The sequence below is a fragment of the Bos indicus genome, chromosome 23 (assembly GCF_029378745.1).
Source record: "Bos indicus isolate NIAB-ARS_2022 breed Sahiwal x Tharparkar chromosome 23, NIAB-ARS_B.indTharparkar_mat_pri_1.0, whole genome shotgun sequence".
In the NCBI taxonomy this organism is placed as follows: Eukaryota; Metazoa; Chordata; class Mammalia; order Artiodactyla; family Bovidae; genus Bos; species Bos indicus.
Genome location: NC_091782.1, coordinates 18,214,367 through 18,240,708, shown reverse-complemented (window position 1 = coordinate 18,240,708; position 26,342 = coordinate 18,214,367). Strand labels below are relative to the sequence as shown.

Here is a 26,342-nt window from a genome sequence, read left to right as displayed (position 1 = left end):
GAAAGCTGCCTCTTCCTAGCCCTGCGCCTGGAAACAAGTGTTTGACCTCTCCAAACTCCACATGACTTCACTGTTGGTACCCATCCCTCAAAGTTCTTAATAAAGATTAGTGGTGGTCCAATGGTGAGGTAATCACCTTATGTTTAAGGGGATGGGAGAGAGTGATGATTCCCACTTTAAATTAAAGATTAAATAAAGCAGTCGGTGGTGAATCAAGTGGCAGTGATAGGTATATTTAGTATACTGCAATTTAGTATACTGCAGCCAGCATGTAAATTATTATTAATTTAATGGGTCTCACAAAAAACAAGAGTAAATATTATGGTGTAAAACTTCTCTTTGTATTATTTTTAGTTTGAACAATATAAAGTTGCCATTTTATAGGTCAAGGGTAGAATACTGCTGATTTCATACGGTTCAATGTGTGTGTACTAGATAACAATGTCAACTGCATATCTTACTGTGAATTGCAATCCAAGACTTTGAAAAATACTGAAATTAAGTATGTTCAAGATTTGTGAGATATCGTGTGTATATATACATACATACATGCACAAATATAACTAAAAACACGGCTTTTTCATCAAACCCCTAAATACAGGAATTAAGAGCCCTCCTCATCCCCCTTTCCTAATAGTTTTTCAAGGAGTTTTTTCCCTCCTCTTTTCCTAATTTACTCCACACAACAGGTAGTTAAACATATGGAATGTGTAAGCTCAAGAGGAAGAACAGGTCAAATAGATAAATAGGTTCCAGACGGGTTTCAGGGGCCACAAATGGTTGCTTGGGGTTTGTCTGAGCCTCACAGTCTTACCACAGCTGTCGGGATCTAAATACTTCTCTGTTTGAGATGCCTAGTTTAGACACACAAAGGGTGGACAGCCACTCAGCAGAGACCCACAGCTGCCTGCCACGTCCACAGGGAAAGGGGTCCACAGTGAGCATCCTCGGCTTCCCTTCCCAGAGGTTTACGGGTCTCCCATTTCACCCAACCCCTGTGTCAGTGCCACCACCAGTATTAGTGCCACAGCTCCTTTGCCAGCTTGCCATGGCTTCATCTTCATGACCCTTTGTAACCAGAGCTGGGGGGCGGGGGGCAAGGGGAAGGAGGAGGGTAGACTTCCACCCATACTACATTACTGCAGGTTCAGGAAACAAAACTGCTGATTGTTGGATAAAGTTAAAGTGAAAACTGGATCAGGGACCTTCCTGGTGGTCCAGTGGCTAAGATGCCACGCTCCCTGTGCAGGGGGCCTGGGTTTGATCCCTGGTCAGGGAACTAGATACCACCTGCTGCAAAGATCGAATATCCTGCCTACTGCAACTGAGAACTGGTGCAGCCAAATTAAAAAAAGGCAAACACAATGATTAAAACAAAAAAAAAAATGGTTCATGGGTGTGTTTTATTTCAACCACAGAATATTTTCAAATCAGGGTATTTTACATAAAAATCTGAATATACAGCCTTTCTCAAAAAATTGGAATTTTTAGCACCCCTGAACCTAAGTGACCACAAGAACACAAAAGGCTGGAGGGCAGCTGAACGATGGCCATAGAAGAGGCGTTTGCTCTCAGGTTCCTCACAGACTCCGCACAGCCCACTGAACTCAGATAAGTTCCCTTCCTGGCCTCCCTGGAATGTGAGCTTGGTGCCTCTCAGATAAGGCCTCGACTGCAGTAGCCCCCTGTCCATCCAGACCATGAAGGACCTCCAGAAGGGCATCAAGATTCCAGCCAGCTCTCCTCATTCTATACCATTCCCACCTGACCTTTCTTTCTCCAGATTTTTATCACCCAAATAAAATCAGAACAAATTTAAGATTGCTTTTAAAAAATTGCTATCACACACACACAAAAAATTGCTAACACTCTGAAAATATTTTCATGGAACTTCCCTGGTAAGTTCCAGTAGCTAAGACTCCTCCGAGTAGCTAAGACTCCAAGCTCCCAGTAGCTAAGACTCGGAGCTCCCAACACAGGGACCCCAGCTCCATCCCTGGTCAGGGAACTAGATTCTACATGCCACAACTGAGCAACCAAGACCCAGCGAAGCGAAATAAGTTGGGGGAAAAAATTGTTTTCAGACTTCCCGGGTAGTGCAGTAGATAAGAATCTGCCCGCCAATGCAGGGGACACAGGTTTGATCCCTGGTCTGGGAATATTCCATATATAGTGGAGCAAATAAGCCTGCGCACCGCAGCTACTGAGCCTGTGCCCTAAAGCTTGCAAGCCGCAATGACTGAAGCCAGTGCGCTCTAGAGCCTGCGCTCTGCGACAAGAGAAGCCATCACAATGAGAAACACTGCACACTGCAAGAAGAGCAGCCCTCACTGATGGCAATTAAAGAAAGCCTGCACAAAGCAACGAAGACCCAGCGCAGCCAATAAACAAAACTGTTTGCATTGGGGATTAACCTTTACATAGGGATTCTTAACTTCACGTAGAAGAAAAGAGGTCTCAATGGCAGTGTTAGTGGGAATGAAAAGGTCATAAGTCAGTGTCCCCAGGAAAAGTCAGGACAGCCACGCTGCAAACACGCATTGTGCTCACCACCAGAGAGTGGGTTTTGGGGACTAGAGGAATGTGTTTTTTGCTTTATACAAATCTGTACCACTTGACTTCTTCCATGATCTACTTAAAAAATTTTTTATTTGGCTATACCGGGTCTTAGTTGTGGCACTTGGGATCTTTCAGCTGCAGCATGTGGTGTCTTTAGTGGCAGCATGCGGGATCTAGTTCCCTGACCAGAGATGGAACCCAGGGCCCCTGCACTGGGAGCACAGAGTCTTAGCTACCGGACCACCAGGGAAGTCCCCGGTATTACTTTTATGCAAAAAAAAAAAAAAATTCCCTTAAAACTAAGCAAAGATAGAAACAGAGTAGAGGGAGAATAAATGGATCTTGGTGATGAGCTGCATGGAGAGCTCAAAGATGGTTCATGGTGGGTTGAGATTCTAAGTAAGGATGACTCCTCTATAAACCATGGTACCAACAATGGAAACACGGAACTTGCCTGGAGGAACAGGTTTGAGAGAGAGGTTAAGTTCAGTTTGGGCCCACGGAAACAGGTAGAGAGAAATGTCCTGTTAGAAAAAAGGGAGTGTGAATCTAAAGCTTGAGGTAGAGGTTGGAAATGAAGCTAATGCTTTGGGAACTGTCCACACTGGAGGGCCAGTTAAAGCCACATGAGGTAAGAGGAGATTCCTGAGGCTGAGAACGTAGAGAGAGGAAGACCAAGGACAGAAATCAGGAGAACAGCCATCCCTGGAGCAGGCAGAAGAGGGAAGCCACGACCAGGGCTGTAGAAGGCCTGGTTAGAGAAAGTGTACAGGGGGTACCGTCACCAAAGGCAAGGCAGCAGAGTTCAAAAAGACAGATGTGGGGGCTTCCTGGTGGTCCAGTGGTTAAGAATCCACCCTGCAATGCCGGGATGTGGGTTCAATCCCAGGTCAGGCAACTAAGATCCTACGTGCCCTGGGGCAACTAAGCCCGAGGGTGCCATATCTACTGAGCCCGTGCACCACAGCTAGAGAGCCCACACACCACACTGAAAGATCCTGCATGATACAATGACGCAGCACCCCAAAAAGGCAGAGGTAACCCGCTGTGTTAGTGGCTGTAGAGCAGTCAAAGAAGACCAGGTGTTAGAAGATGCTCAAGTGATGAATGACTTTCTAGAGTACTGCCTTCCCAGAATTTCAACCACAGATCATTTTTAACATGGCAAACTGGGGTGAATTCAATTATTGCACCCACTTTTCACACTTGGGTTGGAATGAGATATCCACATCCTTTCTGGTGCTGGTGTTGGGTTTTGACTTGTGACTTGTTTTGGCTGGTAAAATGTTAATACACTTACACTTTTAAATGTGCTAGCATGGGACCACTCCAGGGGTCCAGTGGTTAAGAATCTGTCTACCAAAAAAAAAAAAGAATCTGTCTACCAATCCAGGGGACCAAAGTTTGATCCCTGGTCCGGAAGATTCCACATGTCTTGGAGCAACTAAGCCCAGGCACCACAACTACTGAGCCCACACTTAGAGCCCATGCTCTGCAACAAAAGAAGCCACCACAATGAGAAGCCCACGCACCACGACCAAAGAGTAGTCCCCACTCGTCACAACTGGACAAAGCCTGAGCGCAGCTACGAAGACACAGCACAGCCATAAATAAGTAAATGAATGTGCTGGCATGACCTGATGGGACTTCTTATGCCCCTGCTCCTCCATGAAAGCATGGCATGGGGCCAGGAGAGGAGACCCAAGCTAGACCTACAACCTGGTACCAAGCCTGGGTGAACGCAGCGAAGTCTAGTCAAGGTCAACCAAACCTCACCAACTTGCAGACTATCATTGAGGAAAATAGATTGTTCGTGTGAGATGTGGGTTTTTTATGCAGAAGCACCACTGTAATAACTAAGACATAAGTCAACACCCCCAAACACATACCAAATACAACACACAAAATTTGTAAAACAATACTTACCCATAAGGTATATAATGTACTCTGACAGTTTTTATTACATTTCATTTTTTTTTTACTGCCGGGTGCAACCCACAGTTTGAAAAACACTGTTCTAGATAAATTGCTCTGGATTTTTTCACTACAACACATGATGATGGACCACACTGTATATTCACAAGAGTGGCTCACTTACCAGTTGGGTGACCTCACGGAAACTACCTTGCCTCCCAAATGTGTGAACAGGGGACAATAAAATCCAGCTAACAGAGTGGTCAAACAAATTCAATATGAGATCATGCATATTAAGTGCTTAGCAAAGTGACTGGTACAAAACAAGTATTTAATAAATATTACCTATTCTTTTTAAAAATATTTTATTAATTCAGAAGTGCCAGGTCTTAGTTGTGGCATGTAGGATCTACTTCCCTGACCAGGGAGCGAACCTACATCGGGAGTGTGGAGTCTTAGCCACTGGACCACCAGGGAAGTCCCAGCTGTTCTTTTCATTACTGAAACATCTGGTGAGGAACAGCAGGAACCAGAACAATTCCAGAGGTCAGGACTCATTTCTCGTGGATGGGAAACCATGCTGAAGTTCCAGTCTGGGAGAGGGAGACTGATGGCACGAGAGGTCTGGGCAAGGAAGAGCCAGGAATCAAACCAGTTGAGGCTGAAAGCTCTGGAGCAGTGAGGCATTAAATGCATCTTTGCTCAGTCCTGTCTTGTTCACCACCTTCCTAGAGTCTTGAAGGGATTCAGAGACCGGAAGGTATCATTAACTCCTCCTATCCCACCCTCACATGTGGATGTCTACACGCACCACCTGAATGTGAGTACGTGGCCAGCCAGCAGAGAATAATTAGTTGGCATCAGAGAACAACACAGGATCAGAGAAACAAGACTGCCTCCTCTGAGCCCGCATTCTCAATTGTTCCTTGAGAGAATTGGTGGTTGAGTGGTTAAGGACTCCACTTTTTCACTGCCATAGCCTGGGTTCAATTCTTTGACTCGGCAATTAAGATCCAAAAGCTGAGCAGCACGACCAAAAAAAAAAAGTTTCCAACTGCTCCACAAACCAGAGACCAGAGCCCGTGTCCACCAGGTATCCCTGCCGTAGCACCCCCACGCCAGGCACCGAGAAGGCACACGGCTCCTTCTGATGTGCAAGGGAAGGAGGAACATCATTTATGGACAACGGGAGGGAGTGAGCATCAGAAGCAGGTTGTAAAAAAGGCTTCTTTATTGAGAGCAGCGAGTGTAAAAAAAAAAAAAAACCAAAACAAACAAACAACAACAACAATAAAGGTGTGGGGTGGGGGGGCCACCGTCCTGTCTCCTCCAGGACCAACCCCCACCTTCCATGCCCTCCCACCCCGCGCTGCAATTTACATACAAAAGCCGCCCACGGTGCATACAAAAAAGGGCGGGTTATATAGTGTCAAAAGCTCCTGAAAACTCCTTCATCTGCCAGGCACTTAGGATGAGGAAAGGAGAGAAGGGTGGGAGGAGACTTGGGGCTGGGTCAGAGTCCTCGCGTCCACGCGGGAGGACTCACTGGCTGTGTCCTCCACAATCCAAGTGCAGACCCCAAAGTGGGCCCTGGGGGGCCAGAACCACGCAGGACTTGAGTATATTAAGGAACTCCCTTGAAGCCAGCTCACCCGCAGCCCAGCACCACACACCCCTACCCCGCCGGAATGAAGTTGGCAGGTGGGTGGCAGAACTGGACCCGGGCAAGAGGAGGAGACCCAGGCCAGAAATTGGGGTTACCTGAGGCACCCACACTGTCCCTGATGGGGTAGGGGTGGCAGAGAAAGCTGCCCAGACCAAGGCCCCAGCTACCCAGTCTGGGTCCGAATCAGCCTCTCCGAAGGGCTGAAGGTGGGGAAGAGGAAGAAAGCCCAGGCCCTGCCAGTCCTCAGCAGTGCCTGTGGTGCCAGGGCGGGGCCCCTAGGGCCCAGGAGGACCGGGATCTAGCCCCTCATGCTGTGGGCACACCCTAGGAAGTCCTCCCCTGCCCACGCCATCCTGAGGCACAGCCTGCCTGGGCTCCCTCCTCACGGCTTGCTGTCTGCGGGGCTGTCTCCCAGGGCGTTAGCGATCTCACTGAAGGAGGGCCGATCCTTGGGGCTGAGGGCCCAGCACCGCTGCATCAGCCGGTACAGCTTGGAAGGGCAGCCCTCAGGCTGCGGGAGTCTGGCCTTCCCAGCCTGCAAGTCTGTAGAAAGAAGGAAAGAAGGGTAGTCAAAATATTTAGCCACCTGTCCAATACTCGGTGGGCTTTCCAGGTGGCTCAAGGGTCAAGAATCCAGCTGCCAATGTAGGGAGACACAGCTTTGATCCCTGGGTCAGGAAGATCCCCTGAAGTAGGAAATGGCAAACCGCTCCAGCATTCTTGCCTAGGAAAATTCCATGGACAGAGAAGCCTGGCAGGCTACAGTCCACGGGGTCCCAAAGAGTTGGAGTGACTGAGCATGCATGCTTGCCAACACTATGCGGAGCCTGCAGTTCCCAAAGGCAGCCACAAGAGGGAGACTCTCCGGGGCACTGGACAGTGCGGGTGAGAAAAAGATTCAAGCAGTTCTTGGCAAGTATCTTGCAACTGAAGCAAAGGGCCTTCCCTGGTGACAGTTCCCACTGGCGGGCGGGGGCAGGGTCCACGCTGCACAAGAAGCAGCCAGTGCACAGGGGCCTAAGTGGGGTCGATGGGCAGGCATAAGAGTGGCTAGAGTGACCACGACAGGGACAAGGGCTATTCACCAAGCGGTATGAATGCGTGTCAGGAATCTCACAAGTGGAACGGTCATATCCACGTACCTGTGGACACCAGCCCTGAGGGGAGGCCGGCTGAACTGGCCCCAGGACCCCGAGTAAGCTCTCCACCGAGAGAACACGGTGAACTGGCCCCTGGAAATACAGCTGCCTACCTGCCAGCACCTCGTCGTCTGCCTGCCCACCATGGGGCATCTCCCCGTGGGTGAACACCTCCCACATCAGCACGCCAAAAGCCCAGACGTCAGACTTGGTGGAGAAGTCACCCTCCAGGATGGCCTCGGGGGGCATCCAGCGCAGGGGCACCCAGGCCTGGCGGAAGTGGTAGTACTCACTGCGGGACAGGAGGACACAGAGGCAGTGGGGTGGGGAGAGGGGCATGGCCTGGGACCCCAGCCTCACCCCAAGGGTCTGGTCTCACACCCGGGCTGGAGCCCAGGTTTCCTGTTTCAAGGCATCCTGGGAAATTGGAAACATTTTTGTTTAGCAAGCAGTGGGGGCATACATACACCAGATGAAATCTAGAGGCATCCGTGTGGGGTCTGATGGTTAAAACATCCCCTTAAGAATCAGACTTTGCCAACATATCAGTATTTTTTAAAAGCTTCTAGTCATACATACTTTGTCAGTTTAAGAGTGTGAAAAATGCATATGTTAAGTGGAAAGAAATTTTAAAGAACTTTACTGGTGATAAACCAACCATGACTAAAGCAACAGCCAGACGAACCGTGGTGAGTCAGAGCTGGGATGACTCGGGGTGTTGGGGGGTTCCTGAAGGCACTATGTAAGCATGTATTCCAGAATGATCTCTGGCCGTGGGTGCTGAGCTTTAAGTCTTAGGCTTGCAAAGAATAATGACTGAATTCAGGAAGTAACAGAGGGACCCCTATGGATAGTTAAATTATATAGAAATTGCTATAAAGTTTGACTAGTTCTTCTTTTTAAAGATTTGTAATTTTTTATCACTAGAGAAAAGCGTAAGGTCAGGGAGCTGAGGTCGACGGGCTGGGGTGCCTGTGCACCCTTGGGAGAGGGTGGGAGGGGTCTGGGCCCCCTCCCCCAGGCCCTCCAGCTTTGGACTAGGCCCCTCTGCTGGCCCAGCTGTGTCTGCCCTCCGCCCCTCGCCACCCCACCCACGCCCCCTACCTGTTGTACACGTCCTTGCTGAGCCCCAGGGCCGAAACCTTCACCTGTCTCTGGGCGCTGACCAGGCAGTTGCGGGCGGCTAGGTCTTTGTGCACAAAGCGGTTGTTGGACAGGTGCTCCATGCCCAGGGCCACCTGGGTGCAGAGGCCCACCTGGAACGAGGAAGGGGCCCGTCAGAGCAGCCCAGGGCCGCGGGTTTCCGGAACTGCCCTTGACACAGCCCTTGGTGGGGTCTCAGGGCCGTTAACACGATGCTTAGGAAGCCCCAGAGCAGAGGCCCAATAGCCTGTTTCCTTCTCATAAAAGGACCTGCCTCCTGGGTCCTTGGAAGAACTGAATTTAATGAAATGAAGTGCTCCCCCCACGCACAGCAGGTGCTAGACTGAGTGAGTGGCAGACGGGGTGGGAAGAACACACGGTAACCAGCTGCTGAATGAAAAAAAAAACGTATAATATTAAAAAACAATCATATCTGTGTATAAAATTTGTGTATAAGTGAACGTAGATATACACACCCACATACATACACAGACTGGTTGCCTCTGAGAAGGGGGACGAAGGCCAGAGAGAGAAAGTAGGGAAACTCGGTTTCTATTTTTTGTTGCGAACTACATATAGAAAAGTTCACTAAATATATGTCTACTTTCATGAATAATTATAACACCCACACTCAGTTAACAGACATCAAGTTAAAAAAAAAAACACAAAAATCAACAATGCTAGGCCCCCCCGAAAACCCCCATTGACTCCTTCCCCATCACGAATTCTCCCCTTTTCTCAAGAGGTAATCACCATCGTTCTGGGATAATAATTTCTTGGCTGTTCTTTATAGTTTTACCACTTACGCATATGTTCCTCAACAGTGCAATTCAGTTTGGCCTGTTTGAGAACCAGATAAAGCTGGAAGCAACAAAAATGTGTATCTTTTTTGTACCTGGATTCTTTCACTTAACATTGGGAGAGTCACCCTTTTTTGGGATATCATGGTACTGAGTTGTTTTTCATCATAAATATATCGTAACTTCTTTGTTCTTTTTTAAAATGTCTATTTTAAAAATATCTATTTATTTGGCTGCATTGGGTCTTAGTTGCCGCATACAAACTCTTAACTACAGCATGTGGGATCTCGCTCCCCCGCCAGGGATCAAACCCTGGCCCCCTACATTAGCAGCTCAGAGTCTCAGCCACTGGAGCACCAGGGAAGTCCCCATAATTTATTCTTTGTAGGGCCGGACGACATTTGTGTTTCCACTCCCACCCCCACACAAATTTTGGCTATTGAGAACAGCGCTGCTCTGAAGGTTCTTATGAGTGTATACATGCATGAGTTTCTCTAAAATACCTCACATAGGGTCAGGGACTGTAAGCAGCTTCAGCATTAGAAAATAATGTAAAATTATCTTCCAAAGTGTAGAAACAAATAAAATGTAAGACAGCTGGGGAGATTTTCGCTGCTACCTTTTTAAAATGTTTGAGCCGTGTCCATGTAGTGTATATAATACATTACGTGCTGTGTTTAGCCACTTGGTCGTATCCAACTCTTTGGGACCCTTTGGACTATAGCCTGCCAGGCTCCTCTGTCCATTCTAGGCAAGAATACTAGAGTGGGTTGCCATTCTCCAGGGGATCTTCCCAATCTGGGGGATCGAACCCACATCTCCTGTGTCTCCTGCATCGCAGGCAGATTCTTTACCCACTGAGCCATTGGGGAAGCCCATAATATAGTATATTAAATGTAATTATAATTAAGATACATTAACATTTAAAAAATACACATCAATGCATTGGATGCATATTAATTGAGCATCTACTGAATGCCATACAACTGAGTGCTGATGGAATACAACAGGGATGGCAAGACTGGGCTCCTGGTGAGAAGGCAGTCTAGGAGGTAAGAACGGTACCTGCAGGAGGGTGCCATCACCTAGGGGGAAGGTGAACCACACCAAACAAAGGTAAAGTCAGGGCGCCAGGGAGTGCTTGTAAAGGCCAACGGCCCCTTCACCTCTGCCACCTTATCTAAACCTTGGGAGGACACTGAGGGACACAGAACATGCAGCATTTCCCTGCGTATAAAAACAAGGCAAACGGAAATGCAGAGAGGTCCCTGTGGAAGGTCACTTACTGGCCAGCTGTGTCTCTTCCAGCACAGACACACTCAGGGCAGCTATAAGGGAGTAGCCACCCGTCACACGTGTGATCGCAAAAAGATGAGAAGAACATGGCCTGGGAATTCCCTGGCAGTCCAGAGGTTAGAATTCCACACTTCTACTGCAGCAGGGCATGGGTTCGATCCCTGGTAGGGGAACTAAGATCCTACACGCCACGCAATCCAGCCAAAAGAAAAACAGAGAACGTGGCCAATGACCAGTGTCATCGGTGATCAAGAAAATACTAATTAAGACCCAACAAGGTATCATTTGCCATATATCTTATTGTAAAATGTCAAAAGTCAGCCTTCAGCTTATCTCCAATGGTTCAGAAAAATGCATAAAAATCATAATATATATAGAGAAGAATAAAGCAAACTAGGCAAAATAAACAACTGAATCTGGATAAAGGGTCGATAGGCGTTCCTTGAACCTTATTATTATAGTCTTTTAAGTCTGAAATATCAAAATGAAGTTTAATCAAACATACACACAGAGGCCAACAAACACATAAAAAATAATAAGAAACAAAAGCAGCCTGTGTGTGGACCAATGAGAATATGTCACAGATTAACCAAGATTATACCAGGGCTTCTTGGGTGGCTCACTGGTAAAGAATCTGCCTGCAATACAGCAGGAGCAGCAGGAGACATGAGTTTGATCTCTGGGTCAGGAAGATGCCCTGAGGAGGAAATGGCAATGCACTCCAGTATTCTTGCCTGGAAAATCCCATGGACAGAGGATTTTCTGTCCACCAGGCTAAGTGGACAGTCCATGGGGCTACAGTCCATGGGGTGAGCTATAGTCCATGAGGTCTCAGAAGAGTCAGACACGACTAAAGCGACTGAATAGGCACACACACACAGCCATACCACCCTGGACACACCTGATATTGTCTGGTTATGTTTAGTGTGATTCTTTGTCCCTGAAGTTCAAAAGGGAGCAAAAGTGAATGTGAGTGGTCAAGGGGCTGCTCCCGCCTTACCCCAGGGCAGGAAGGAGTCAGAGAGAGGGGGTCAGGGCACTTGCTAAGCCAGGCTGGCTGCTCCCCTGCCTGCTCCCTGTGAGGTGGGCTCCTCAGCTTTGCCCACAGTCCGGGCTGATGCCAAAGCCTGGCTCTTCCCTCAGCACTGCAGCTGGCCCTCCTGGGTCACCTCACCACGCAGGGGCCCCAGGAACGGCAATCTGCCATCAGTGAGGCAAGCGGTGGGCTGCTGCCTGTGGACGGGCCCCTCCGCATCCCAGGCTGATTCCGAGCAGCTTCACTGGCCTGGCTCCCAGGGTCACTGCGGGGCAGACAGAGGACCCGAGTCCGAACACACTGGCAGCAGGGTCACTCTAAAAGCAGACCTCGGTCTGCATGCTCTGGCCCATGAGATCCCTGCAGGCTTCGCTGCCCCCACGAGAGGTTTGCTAACTGTGGTCACAACCTATTAGTATGTCACAAAACCCACTTAGTGAATTTTCATCAGCATTTTTTGGGGGGAATTGAAAATATCAGAGAGCATCATACTCAGTAAGGGTCAGTATCATTCATGGAACCTTCTTCATATGTCTATGTTGCGTTGTGATGTAAAAAAAGCGCCTTTTTTTTTTTTGCTACTGTGGGTCTCAGTCAAGAATAGTTTAAAAAAAAACAATAGGGACATCCCTCGTAGTGCAGTGGCTAAGACTCTGTGCTCCCAATGCAGGGGACTCAGGTCCGATCCCTGGTCAGGGAACTAGATCCCACATGCTGGAACAGAGAGTCCATGTGTCACGACTAGCAGCTAACAATCCCACACGCCACACCTGAAGATCACATGTGCTGCAGCCAGGACCCGGTCCAGTCAAATAAACAGACATTTTAACAAACAAACAAAAACGATCTATACCTCAACTGTCCAAAACAGTAGCTCCCAGCTACTTAAGTTAATAAAAGCTTCATAACATAAAAATTCAGTTCCTCAGTCTCTCTAGCCACATCCTAAGTGCTCAATAACCCCACAGGGCTGGGGCCTTCCGCACTGGATGGCACAGGTATGGAATGTTTCTACCACCGAGGGAAGTTCTATTAAGCAGTGCTGACCTGAACCATGACCAGCCTGGACACGCTAAAGATCCAATGTATCGACCGACACTGCACGTGCAGACAGGCTGAACTTGGGCCACAAGCAGGAAAGCTCATCTTCCTGGTGCATTTTCTTTATCAAAAGGGAAGCCACAGGACTTCACTGGTGGTCCAGTGGCTAGGACTCCACACTCCCAAGTCAGGGGGCCTGAGTTCAATCCCTGGTCAGGGAACTAGATCCCACATGCCGTAACTAAGAGTTTGCAGGTCACAAGTAGAGATTCCACACGCTGTGTGCCACTACAACAGCAGGTGCAGACAAATGAAATAATAATAATTTTTGTTTAAGGTGAAGCCACAAAATCTCTGGAGAGCTTCCAAATGACTGTGCGGGCCAGTGAGGAGAGGTCAGGTCAATGGGTCCACCAGGATGACTGAGCCCTCCCTGGGTGCAGGGCCCGACAGTTTATCTCCAAGGAAAAGCAGAGACTGTGCTCCCCCAAGAGCTCCGGCTCCCAGGCTGTCATCCTCAGAAAGCTTCAAGTACCATTGATGGTAAAAAGGCCTCAGAAATGGACACTCCACTTCAGGCGCCAGAACCCCAGGGCACTGTCCAGTCTTGCCTGGTCGTCACTAAACAGCAGACAAAGGCTTTTGTCACGAGCTCTCAGCGGACTCGCCTTCCTCCTCAGCCGGCCCTCTCTGCTCTGGCTCACAGGCTCCTCAATCTGCTGCAAGTCATGGGAGCAGAAGAGAGAGGACTTGGCTCGGCGACTAACTTGCTACCTTTCCAGAGAGGCAGTGTTTCTGGAAATACTGGCTGAGCGAGGACAGTAAAAGAGAATCTGCCAACCCCAGCCAATTAAGCGTTTTCCTATTGCTGGGCGAGCCGCCATCAGATGGCCACGGGATTAATCTTCAAACACCGTTACAAAGACTTGCACTTTGGTAACCCACCCTTCCTTCCAACTTTTATACCCTGGGGGCTCGCCTGAGTTCTGGCCAAGCCCCTGTGACACTTCCTGGGTCTTCTCAGACAGCCGGCGCTTCCCGTCCAGCTTCTGACTGCTTAAAGCAAAAGTGGGTCCAGCAGGTGTACTAGACTGCTCCTGCCCGTCATTAGTCTGCAGGTGATCCACGAGGAAGTCACAGGTTACAGGGCTCAGATTTCAAAACCCCCTTCACCTTATCAACCACACCAACGCACATCACCTACAACCATGCCAATACCTAGGGCCCTCATATGTTCTTTGTAAACATATTTTATGTATTTATTTAGGGTCTCAGTTGCAGTATGTGGGAAATTTAGTTGCGGCATATGAACTCTTAGCTTGGTTTCAGTATGGGGGATCTAGCTCCCTGACCAGGGATCAAACCTGGGCCCCCCGCACTGGGAGTGCAGAGTCTTAGCCATTGGACCACCAGGGACGTTCCCGTACATCTTTGATCTCCTCTATTTCGGACCAGGAATCCTCCTGGGACTCCCACCAGCTCACGCATACCAAGCACGGCACTCTCATTCCAGCTCTAGCTGACCAAGGAGCAGCCTGCCTACCACTCTGTCTCCCTTTAAAATCTGATCGTGTTCTCCTTCTGTCCTCTCAGGAAGGACCCTAGAAACATAAAGTGGCAAAGCGGCTCACTACATTATTGGCACGAGAAACCATCTAACAAGGTTTAATGTGTCTTTCTTAAGGATTTTCATTTTCACGGAATCCCCCAAAGGAAGTTTTTCAAACTACCAGTCAAAACCCACATGAGAACTTCCCTGCTAGTGCTGGGCTGTGCTTAGTCGCTCAGTTGTGTTTGACTTTTTGCGACTCCACAGACTGTAGTCCCTGCCAGTCTCCTCTGTCCACGGGGATTCTCCAGGCAAGAATACTCGAGTGGGTTGCCATGCCCTCCTCCATGGGATCTTTCCAACCCAGGGATCAAACCCAGGTCTTCCGCATTGCAGGTGGATTGTTTACCATCAGACAGTAAAGCCACCAGAGAAGCCCATGAATACTGGAGTGGGTAGCCTATCCCTTCTCCAGGGGATCTTCCCAACCCAGGAATTGAACTGGGGTCTCCTGCATTGTAGGAGGATTCTTTACCAGCTGAGCTACCTGGGAAGCCCTGCTAGGGCAGTGGATAGGAATCTGCTTGCCAATGCAGAGGACCCAGGTTCGATCCCTGCTCTGGGAAGATTCCACATGTGGTGAAGCAACTAAGCCTATGCACCACAACTATTGAGCCCTGGTGTCACAATTACTGAAGCCTACACACCCTAGAGTCAGCAAGTCTCGACTTCTGAGCTTGCATGCTACAACCACTGAAACTGAAGAGCCCAGAGCCTATGTTCGAGGACAAGAGAAGCCACCACAAGAAGCAACCCGTGCACCGCAACTAGAGAGCGGTCCCCACTCTCTGCAACTAAAGCAAGCCCACGTGCAGCAACAAAGACCCAGCTTGGCCAAAAATAAATAATTTCTTTAAAAAAAGACCCATATAGTTCTCAAGACCAATTTAGTGGATTAAAAATAAATATAGGATAAGAAATATTAAGAGCATCAAATACAGTGTTGTGAAAGCTTAATTTTAGCTTTAAATGTGTATGTGTGTGTGTTGGGGCATGTGCTGGGCCATGACACAAAATGCATTTCTTATAGAAGTCTCTAAGCAAAACCATTTCAAGCCACTGTCCTATCCCAGGGCTCCTTAAACCTTAATTAGCTTAAGAATCAGCTGGAGAGCTTATTTGAAAACTTTCGGTCTTCAGATCCCACTCGCAAAGATTCTGCCGTACGTGTGAGGTACGGTCCAGAAATTTACAGTGTCTCGTCCTTCGCCCACCATCCAATGCAGAATACTGTCCTCGGAGAGTGTGGAAACCAACTTATTGAAGTTTCCCCATCAAGTTCAAGATGCTCGGGCAACAAAGTGTGCAAGAGATCTTCAGCAAAGGTGGTGATGATTTCAGCCAGAGTCCCTCGGGTCACGTGAAGGAAATAACTGACTTCCTGTCCCTTGCCTCCGCCCCTGTCCCAGCCACAACAACATACCTAGGCTCCTCTTCACCCACCATTCACCTACTTCTTATCCTGAAGACTTGAATTTGAATGGCTTTCTTTGTTCAGATTGTCTGTCCACCTAAAGGACATGGACACCTTCAAGGTCTCTTACATCTCTTATGACGTTCTTTACGTCTCTTGCTGACTTTTCGTATCTTATCTGAAGTCTGTAAAGCATGTGCTGCACTCATTTGCCCAAGCTCTCCCCCCAGATCCTTAGTGCCCAAGGACACCCCACGGTCTCAATTTTGGATTGCCAAGGGCCCTGGGCACCATGACTGGCCCAATGACAATTCACTGGTTCCCTGCGTGCTCTCGTTTGTGAGCTCTGGGGTCCTGACATCCCACCCAGCTGGCGAGAGCTATCCTGTCCTGCGGTATCCTATCTCCAGCCACTGCAAACTGTCCTGTGGCTTCTCAGAGATGGAGGCAGGGGCACCACGCCAGGAGGCCAGCCCACTGGCCTTGTCTGGGCCTCAGCGAATTCACCTGTGATGGGAAGAGGTCAGCCTGAAGGTCACAGAGCTACTCCTGCAGAGAGATCGAGGGCAGCCAGGGTTCCCCCCACCCTCCTGCCTGATCAACCAGCCACACCTTGCCGTGACCCGGGTCAGCCTCCAGGCTGGGAACAGTCACCCGGAAAGGAGGCCCAGCAGTCTGCCTCCTGCGCTGAGCTTTGCTTGCTTATGTGGTGACATCATTGTCACCGTGGACACAGAGCACCCGGCCACATGGAAGCGGGGAGGGGGTACGGGAGGGGAGGAGGCGGCAGGCAGGGAGAACTGGGCACGGAAGGCAAGGTCTGAGGCGGGCAGGGCGTCGTAGGAAGCGTTCCCTTCTTCACTGTTTCAGCCCAGGCCTGTGTCTCCACAGGGCCCCAGCCAGGGCTCTATGCCAGAGGCAGGAGCAGAACCGGAAGGAAAGGCTGGGCAGCCCACAGCCCGAGTGAGAGCAAAAGCGTGAAAACCACAGGCGGTGAAACCCTGGCAGCCCGCCCACACCCCCGGGGGATGAGGGAACACGCTCAGAGCTGTGCCCAGCCCCGCCGGCTCTGAGACGCCCGGGCTGCCAGTTGCCCCTTCAGCTCAGCGCCCTCCGCAGCCGTCGAGTTCCAACAGCCCGGGCCAAAGGCAGTGCTTCTCCACAAAGGCAGTGGGGCCACACAGGGTGGCTCATAGGCTGCGACCGGTCACTTAGCCCGTCTCAGCCTCTTTACCCATCGCAGGGAAGTGACGCCATCCCAGAGGATCACGGTGCTCCCCAAGTGCTCACCCCGGGGCCTGGCCCGCGGGCAGTGCTCGACCAGGGCACCTGCTAAGGGATTGCCCGGCTCCCGACCCCCCACCCCCCAACATCCTCACCTTCTGCTTTGTGCTGAGGGGCTGCGACTTCAGCTTCTCATCCTTGCTCTTGGAAATCCTCAGGAACTGTTTAAGGTCTCCCTGAAGAAAAACCCAGCATCTCTGTCAGGTCACAGCCCAGCCGGTGTTCCCCCCTGCCAAACCCAACCCCAGCGAGTGCTCACAGGGCGCCTGCCCTGGGGGAGAGGGGGCGAGGACCCCTGACCTGAATGCCCGCCCCTCAGCCCAGACCCCTTCCCATGGGGAGAGTCCAGTGGCAACTAAAACTTATAGGAAGCGTCTCCTAGAACAGCGGTCCCCAGGCGTTTTGGCACTAGGGACCAGTTTCGTGGAAGACAAGTTTTTCCACAGACTGGGAGGGGATGGTTTCAGACTGATTCAAGCGCATTACATTTATCAGGCACACTTTATTTCTACCACAATTACATCAGTTCCACCTCAGATCATCAGGCATCAGATTCCAGAGGTTGGGGACCACTGTCCTAGAAGCTCCTGGTCAGAAAGGGAGGGGGACAGTCATCGCTGCCCTCGGGGGAGCCCTCAGACGGGCAGGAGAGGAAGCCCCTGCCCCGAGAACGCCAAGAGGAAAACACGGCCCCCGACCCTCGGTCTTCACAGACCCCAGACAGGAAAGCCTCGTCCTCTAGACCGAACTCAGACGGGGCCCTAGCGGCAGAAACATGTGCAGCGTGCTCGTAAGCCCTCGTTCATGGAAAGACGAGGCTCACTCCTCGCCCTTCCTGCACCCGAGCTGCAGAGTCTGCCATGCAGCCGTTTTTGAGGACCAAGGGGACTAGACGCAGTGAGCCCGGGACTGCAGAGTGAGGGGCAGGGCCGGGCAGCACCAGTGGGGAGAGAGAGAAGGCCGGTGGCTAAGCGAACGCTGTCCCTCCAGTGGCACCGGCTGCAGGGAAAGAAGGAAAGCTGGGTTCTCGTTATGTTTATTCTCAAGGGCTGACAGGCCCTGGGGAGTGAAAAATGACAAACCAAAGAAAACCAGAATCAGGGAAAAGGGCCTGGAAGGCGTCCCTGCTGTTGGGCTGAGGAAGAAGCTGGAAGGAAACTGGGACCAAACCCCAGACAGGGGCCAGCAGATGGGAAAGGGGCTGAGGGTAAGGAAAGGCAGGGTTGGAACGGGGGACTCACGGTGGGGTGGCGACGCAGGCTCCAGCGGTGCCCTCGCCCCAAGTCAGGGCTCTGCCCCTGCCCCAGCCCCCAGGGCGCCCCCGGCCGCCTACCAACCCGCCCGAGCCCCCAGGGCGCCCCAGGCCGCCTACCAGGTCCACGTACTCCAGCACCATGTAGTGTGGCTCTGCCTCGCGGCACAGCCCCAGCAGCCGCACCACATTGGCATGGTTCAGCTTCCCAAACATTTCGAACTCCCTCCGGAAGTCCAGCTGCTGCTGCTCGTCCCGGCTCTGCAGACTCTTCACGAGCACCAGGGTCTCAGGCGATCCTTCTTCCAAGCCCTGTGCCTTCGCCAGGAACACCTCCCCAAACTCGCTCTTGCCTGCGGGCATAGGACTGAGTCAGCCAGCCGAGGATGCCCCGACTTGGGAGGCACCTGGCCGGGGTCACACGCGGGGGCGTCTCTCTGCTCCCGCCCAGCTAGACTGGGCAGTGGCCCCGGCTCTGTGTGTAACTCCGAGTGAACCCCTTCCCCTTCTGCCCTGGGATTGGCAGTCTCTAACAGTGAAATAAAGGGGTCAGATTAACAGTACTTTCTAGAAGGTGGTCTGTATGAGAATTTTAGGTGATTCACCATTAACACGTCTTACTTCTATACTTTAAGCTATACTCATAAAACACAGATCCGTAACTTCCCACAGTTTTTCCTACAACTAAGCTTGTTGTTTTTGTTCGGTCACTCAGTCGTGTCTGACTCTTTGCGACCTCATGGACTGCAGTACGCCAGGCTTCCCTGTCCTTCACTATCTCCTGGAGTTTGCTCAGACTCGTGTCCATCGAGTTGACAGAGCTCAGTTTTTTTTTAAAGGTGAGAGAAAGTCAATCTAAAGAAAACATCAAGTGACTAATACACAGGAATGACAAAAATCTCGGGGGTGGGATGTGGACAACGGGCACACGGGGGACGCACTGGACCCGGCCGCCCTGATGCTCCCTCCATTTCCGAGGTTCTGGGCTTCAGGGGCTCCAGAGACACCAGCCCCTGGTGCAGGTGCAGACAGACCTGGAGCCTGTAGTTAAATAGGGGGGTTGATGGAGGCCATGGCAACACACCCAGCGTGGTGATGGGCTGCAGGCTGGCCCGCGGGAAGTGCATCTTGTCACTCGTGCTGTGGCGCTTGCTGGTGGCGGCGGAACCAGAGCCCAAGCTGGTCAAGGCCACCTCCTCCTGGATCTCGGCCGAGGGCTGTCCGTTCTGCAGAGGCCCGCCTGGGAAGAGGGGGAAAGGGGGAGTGAGGATGAGACTGGCCACCATGGGGACTGCAATTCTTTCTCACAGTCTCCCACTCCCAACAAATGGATCTAATACTAGTGATCTACACAATGTCCACACACAATCCGGTCAATGAATTGAAGGGGCTGGGGCGAGGGAGCCCAGCACCCCTTAGGGTCTGACCACTTATTGACATAGCCGATTACAACCTTTGAAAAGAGACGGCACAAGTCGCAGCTGAGTCACTGGTCCCTAGACAGCCTGGTGACATAAGGGTTTTTGCTTTCATAGGGTCTCCTAGGTGCAAAGCTGTAAACAGGCACAAAGGCTGTAAAAATCACAAGGGAAACTCCAGTCCTGCTCCTGAACCCCTAAAGTGAGAGGGGAGACCCAGCCGTGTCCATAGGGGGCTCCTGGTGGAGGAGAGGAAGGGCAGGAGGAGGGAAACAGGCAGACAGAACCCGCCGTCCCACCTGGGGAAACTCAAAGACTAGCAGAGGGAGAGAAGATGTGCAAGGAAACACTAAAACATATGAGCCAGGCTGCTCAGAAGCGGAGGCCCTGGGAATCAGCCAGCTCCAGGGGGCGGGTGGAGGGGTGGGGGCTGGAAGTGAAAGTTGCTCAGTCGTGTCCGACTCTTGGTGGCCCCACAGACTATACAGTCCATGGAATTCTCCAGGCCAGAATACTGGAGTGGGTAGCCGTTCCCTTCTCCAGGGGATCTTCCCAACCCAGGTATCGAACCCAGGTCTCCCGCATTACAGGCAGATTCTTTACCAGCTGAGCCACCAGGGAAGCCCAAGAATATTGGAGCAGGTAGCCCATCCCTTCTCCAGGGGATCTTCCTGACCCAGAAATCAAACTGGGGCCTCCTGCATTGCAGGTGGATTCTTCACCAGCTGAGCTACCAGGGAAGCCCTATACTGAAATTATGCCTGTGGTTTAGAACTGCAGGGAAAAGGCAGGGAAACACAGGAGGCTAGCCTGAGAATCCAATGAGGAAGACTTGAGCCAGGCTGCTCAGAAGCCGAGGCCCTGGGAATCAGCCAACATGGGGGCGGGGGGTGAGCGGAGGAAGCGGGTGGGTGCGGCTCGGCTTTGGCTCCAACTGCTGCACTTTCCTCCATGGCCACGGGAGGGCGCTCAGCACCTGCGCGCGACACCGCCTCCCTCTTCCAGGGCCCCTCACCGTTGAGGCACTCCATCTCCGGCTCCTCGCCCTCCGGCTGCTTCTGAAGCCGCTTGGCCTTGCAGCGCTTCTTGCAGTAGAACATGAGGCCCAGCACGGCGATGATGTAGGCCACAGCGGCGCCCACCGACAGCCCGATGGTCTGGATCATCTTGTAGGGGGGAGGGCTGCCTGGGCCCTCTGATTCCTCCAGCACCGGCTTGTCTGAGAGACACACAGACAGGTGTGGGCAGGGGCGACTAGGGCAAATGCAGCCCTACTGCTCTCCTGGCTCTCTCCACCCCACAGATTCAACAGCCTCCCAGACTACTTGATGCTCTGACCAAGCCGGAGCAACCTGGGAGGGTCACCCCCATCACTGGCTTCAACAAGGGCCAGTTCCTGGGGGCCCATTGAGGCCGGAGGGAGCTCTGCAGGATGTGAGTGATTTCCAGGCTGTTTCTGCACCCAGACACAAGCCTGGGACACACATCAGAAGCACACCACAGTCGGCCCCATCACAAACCCATGTCATTGTTAACAAGCATCCTTAGTGACTTGAAATCTTGAGTCAGGCCCTACAGAGCTGCACGTGGGAACTTCTGGTTTATAACTCCAGCTATCGCCCAGCACAGAGCAGGTTCAAAGAAACACTTTTGCAGAAGGATCTTCTAGTCTACAGGCTTTCAGTGGCCTTGGGTCCCATGGAGAAAGAGGTGCCAGGTGGGAGAAAGGCCCAAGCGGGGAGGCCGTCCAGGATCCCCCAGTTGGCACACACCCAGTGGCTTCAACCAAGAGGCCACCACTTCACTTTACCCATTTAAAGTTCCACGGAAAACCCTGTCTAAAAACCAGTTCTGGGACTTCCCTGCTGGTTCAGGGGCTAAGACTCTGTACTCTCAAATGCAGGAGGCCCAGGTTCCCATTCCTGGTCATAGAACTCGGTCCCGCATGCTGCAACTAAGACTTGGAACAGCCAGATAAAGTAAATTACACATTAAAAATACATAAATATTTAGAAAACCAGTTCTGCTGCTGAACCAAAAAAGTTTGAAAGCCTCTTGCTCAAACCACTGTCATCTTAACAGAGAAAAAAAAGAGGAAATACCACCTGGAGGAGCACAGAGCTGGGGATCAGGAGAGGTCAGGCCCAAATCCCCAGTCCCAGGCCCTACTCAGGGCCTTACACCTTTCACCGTCTGGGTCGCCAGGGCAAAGGAACCACATGCTGCCGCATCCTCTCGCCACCCACCCAGGACCATGAGGACAGACCTGGGAGGAAGCATCTCAGGACAAAAGCACCCCCCACCGCCACAGGCTCACACAGCCCGGCTGTGGAAAGTGTCAACAACAGCCCAGGTCAGGGCAAGGAACCTGAGACTGCCTTGTGGTGGCCCCGAGGAGGGGACCCAGATTCCCCGCCACCATTGCAAAACACGGCTTCAGTGCCTTTTGTGTACAGGGCTGATGAGAACAAGGATGAGAAAGAAGTCGGGCACCCACTTCCCGTGCAGGACAGCCCCGAGGGCCCCATACCCACGACGTAGAGGGGGGCCTCCGTGTGCTTGATGTTGCAGCTGTTGCCCGCGATGCAGGTGTAGCGGCCCGAGTCCTCAGGGGCCACGTCGTGGATCACCAGGGAGCCGTTCTGGAAGATGTGCATCCTGCCGGGAGAGAAGCCCCAGCGTTGCCCACCTGGCTGGCCCCGGGAGCCTGAGCTGCAGGGCAGGCGGCGGGGTGGGGAGGCGGAGACGGCCTACCTGGGTCCGAGCTTGGTGGGGTCCAGGATGCGATCCTTGCCCTTCCACTGAATGAGCGGCTTGGGGTCCCCCTGGGCCTCACACCGCAGCAGGGCCGTGTGGCCCTGGTACACGGTCGTGCGCTCCGGCTCCACCTTGAAGGTGATGAACACTGGATGGGAAGAGCCCGGCGAGGGGCAGGGAGCAGTGAGCAATGGGGCTGGCGGGGTGCGGGCCGCGGCCCCGGCCCCACGCCCGGCACGGTCGCACCTGCCACGGTGAGCTGGACGTGGGCGCGGATCTGGCCCTGCAGCCCGTTGGAGGCAATGCAGGTGTAGTTGCCAGCGTCGTCACGGGTCACCCGCGAGAAGTGCAAGGTCCCGGCGTTGTCTGTCACCCACTCTGGGAGGCTGCTCCCATCTGCAGGGGAAATGCGGGGGAATGATGGGCTGGACCAGAGTCCCATCACGGTTGGCAATGCCTTCAGTCACTCACCTGCACTCAAAAACATGCCATTGCTCCAGCCTACCCACAGACAAGGTCCAAACTCCTGAACCAGGGGTCGGGAGTCCCTGTTACTCACTTTTTCTAATTTTCCAGCCTCACCTCCTTCTACTGCCCTGTAGAAGTGCCCTTCCACTTCCACCAAACTGGACTTCTGGCTGGGCATGGAATTTGCCCTGTTCTCACCATCACTGCCTGTCACTGCCTACTCCTAGCACTGAGCCCTGCTCTTTGCCACTGTCCTGCCCATTCTGAGCCTCAGCCCCCACAGAACGCTCCCCCAGACACCTGAGCAGAGAGGGCCCACTTGCTTCTCAGAATTGACAACCTTACTCTCTTAATGGGAACGTAAAAGCCCTTTAAAAAACTATTTGGCCATTCACATCAAGGGTTGTAAAAATGTGCCTACCCTTTTATACATAATTATTCCATTTCTGGGAATCTTTCCCAAAGGAAATAAACCCAAATCCAGAAAAAAAAACTTCGCCGTAAAGATGTTTACTGCGGCAATAAAAAAAAGACAGAGAGTGAGAGAAACAGTGAGAAGTAGAGAAAGGAAGCAAGGATGGCTAACAACGCAAATGTCAGACATTTAGGGAATATTTAAGTAAATTACAGTGAACCCAACTATTGGAATATTATTGTAACCATCAAAACCAATGGTCCAATGTTTATGTATAAAAACATGGGGAAATGCTTGATGATGTTAAGCTAAAAAAAGATAAAATTACATACAGTTACCTGCATCGTCCATTTCTACAGTAAGCATGACTTACTCATGGAAGTATAGTAAGTGAATATTTGATGCACAATAAAACTGCTATGTAAAAACAAAAAGATGTACATAGAAAAAGGTACACACCCAGAGATGACTGATGGTGGGATTATGCATTATTGTCTCCAAAAGTTTTCTAAAGGATTACTTTTATGTTGGAAAGGATGACTATTTAGAAAAGGGAGGACTTCACGGCCCTGTCTGGACCAATCCAATCACTTGGTGCCTTGAATCATCCTATACTTTGTCTAACGCTGTAACCTGACCTCGTTTACGTCTGGCTTCCTTCTTCTAACTGGAGTATAAATCGGCCCCTACATTCCTTGTCTGTCCTGCAGTACCAGGCACTCAGCTGGTCCTGAGACAGGCACATGTCTGACCAGTGGACTGCCTGTTCCACCCCCCCACCAAATGCCCACAGGGTACCCACCTGCCCGGACCCACTTAATAGTGGGCTTCTCTCGGCCCGTGGCTGAGCAGGGCACTGTGGCCTCCTTGTCAAACTCCATGCACTGCTGTGGCCGGGGTGGTGGTGTGAACTTGAGCTTTTCTGTTTCAGGAGAGGGAAAGGGAGGGCTTGAGGCGGCAGGCCTGAAGATCTTGGGCCCTGCGGCTCCCTCCCCAGTCCTCTCCTGCCCGTTGGGGCCAGGCGCCAGCTCACCCAGCACTTGGACGCGGGCCTGGGCCTCGATGGTGCCGGCGGGCGTACTGCTCACGCAGCGGTACCACGTTCCGTCGTACACCTCCACGCTGTTGATGCGCAGGGTCCCGTTCTTGAAGACCTCGAACCGCGAATCCTGCAGCACAGGAGACGAGCCCATGAGTGGGTCTCCACCTGCCCCCCACCAGCCTCTCCCTGGTACTGCCTCGGGGGAAAGCGCACTGGGCAGATGAGCACAGAGGACCCCATGGCCCCCCAGCAGCAACCCTCGTCCTCACCTCGGAGATGAGCATCTGGTTTCTGTACCAGACAACTGTGGGTTTGGGTGTGGCCTGAGTCAGGCAATGCAAATAGCCCGGCTTGCCCTCCTCCAGCTGGCTGTCCTGGGGCTTCTCCAGCCATGTGGGCACCGCTTACAGGGACAAGGAGGAAACAGAAGGTTGATCAACACGTCCCCAAAACCCATGGATCCAATCCTAGGAAATTCTAATTACCCACCTCCCTCAGGCCCTGAGTTTAGAAACCCTGTCTGCTCCAGTGATAACTGCGTGACCCCTTAGTGAAGGCCCAGGTACCAGAACCTTCCTAACATTATCTTAGTTCAGAGCCACAATAAACCCCTGAAGTATGCATTTCTATATCCATTTTACAGATAAGACAGTGGTTCAAAGAAATATGATTTCTAATGCACGATAGAGGATTGAAAACTCTGGTCTGCATGACTCCAGAATCCTTGCTTTCTTATACCAGAACCCTCCAAGGCTCTGTCCTCGAATTTCTGTTGTTTTGGCTAAATACTTCCTGGAACAATGGCCAGTTCATGGCCTTCAATACTATCCAAGTAGATGAGTCCCAACCTAGAGCCTGGCTCCTGACCTCCCCCATGACCTTCACACCTGCAAATCCTATTGGCATCTCCAGCTGGATATCTAACAGGCACTTCAGGCTTTTACATGTGCAAAAGAGAATGCTTGATTTCTCCCCAAACCTGCTCATCATAGTTTCCTCTCAGTAAACAGCACCGCTATCCAGCCAATTGCATAGGCCAAACACTTAGCTGACTTCTCTCTCTACTGCTTTCCCTACCACCCCACCCAATCACATTCATTCTACACAAACCCCATCTACCTCAGCTCTAAAATGTATCCTAGGACTTCCCTGGTGGTCCAGTGGCTAAGACTCTGTGCTCCCAATGCAGGGGGCCCAAGGTCAATCCCTGATGAAGGAACTAGATCCTACATGCCACAACAAAGCCTGAATATCTAGCGTGTCACAACTACCAGCCGGTACAGCCAAATAAATAAATATTTTAAGAAATAAAATGTAGGTCCTAAAAGAAGAAAAAAACAAAAAGAAACAAAATGTATCTGAACGTCAGCACCTCTTGCCCCCACCACTAGCACCTCTGTTCAAGTCCCTTCAACATCCCCAAGATAATTACGGTCCTCTATTAACTGCTTTCCTGTTCAGAGTCTGGTCCCTAACAATCTAGTCTTCTTGGAACAGCCAGAATAACCTTTTGAAAATGCTGCACTCAGGCTCAGTTCCCGGAAGGACTTCTCATCCTCTGACTTGGTGGGGCAGACTGTGTGCAAAGATGCCTGTAAACAGTCCTCCCGTCCCTTGCATCTCTTTATAATGTGATGTCGCAGGTTTCAAAGCGGAATCTGGCTGAGATTCTAGATTTCCCAGCTCCCAGGATTGCTCCGTGGCACAACGCTATGCCTTCTCCAGATCGCAGTTGTGACACGCTAGGTAGTCAGTTCTTTGTAGAAATTTGCTGAGTTTAACAACAGATAAAGCAATCACTACCTATAACTTTGTCCATATCACCTTTCCAATAAGGAAAAAAAAGTCTTTTTTATCTACTTCACTAATCTTTCCGACCATCCTGTAGGAGAGGTAATGCGTTATCAGCTCCATTTTAATAGATGAGGAAACTGAGCCCTAGCAAAGCAGGTAACTCTCTATCACGGTCACCCTGTGCACTGGAGACAGTGTGTGACCTGGGTCTCTAGAGCCCTGTCTGCTGCAGCCAGAGGATCACTTTCAGGGAGGGCTGTCACCCCAACCTCTGTGTCTGGCTCACCACCCTCTA

The 26,342-nt window shown here is 51.4% G+C and overlaps 1 protein-coding gene across 2 annotated transcripts in view; it reads right to left on the bottom strand.

Moving 5' to 3' along the window:
• Positions 1-5,686: 5,686 nt before the first annotated feature.
• Positions 5,687-26,342, bottom strand: part of PTK7 (protein tyrosine kinase 7 (inactive)) — a 64,300-nt gene continuing 43,644 nt past the window's right edge. For both annotated transcript variants that reach the window (XM_019985565.2, XM_070778009.1), the window contains exons 8-20: positions 24,523-24,656; positions 24,245-24,380; positions 24,014-24,133; positions 22,575-22,724; positions 22,326-22,476; positions 22,102-22,229; positions 20,587-20,790; positions 19,238-19,393; positions 18,274-18,506; positions 16,997-17,077; positions 8,383-8,534; positions 7,392-7,570; positions 5,687-6,682 (exon numbers count right to left, since the gene is read on the bottom strand). In XM_019985565.2, the coding sequence (XP_019841124.2) occupies positions 6,522-6,682; positions 7,392-7,570; positions 8,383-8,534; positions 16,997-17,077; positions 18,274-18,506; positions 19,238-19,393; positions 20,587-20,790; positions 22,102-22,229; positions 22,326-22,476; positions 22,575-22,724; positions 24,014-24,133; positions 24,245-24,380; positions 24,523-24,656 (1,985 nt within the window). In that variant the 3' untranslated portion in view covers positions 5,687-6,521. The remainder of the gene's footprint in view (positions 6,683-7,391; positions 7,571-8,382; positions 8,535-16,996; positions 17,078-18,273; positions 18,507-19,237; positions 19,394-20,586; positions 20,791-22,101; positions 22,230-22,325; positions 22,477-22,574; positions 22,725-24,013; positions 24,134-24,244; positions 24,381-24,522; positions 24,657-26,342) is intronic.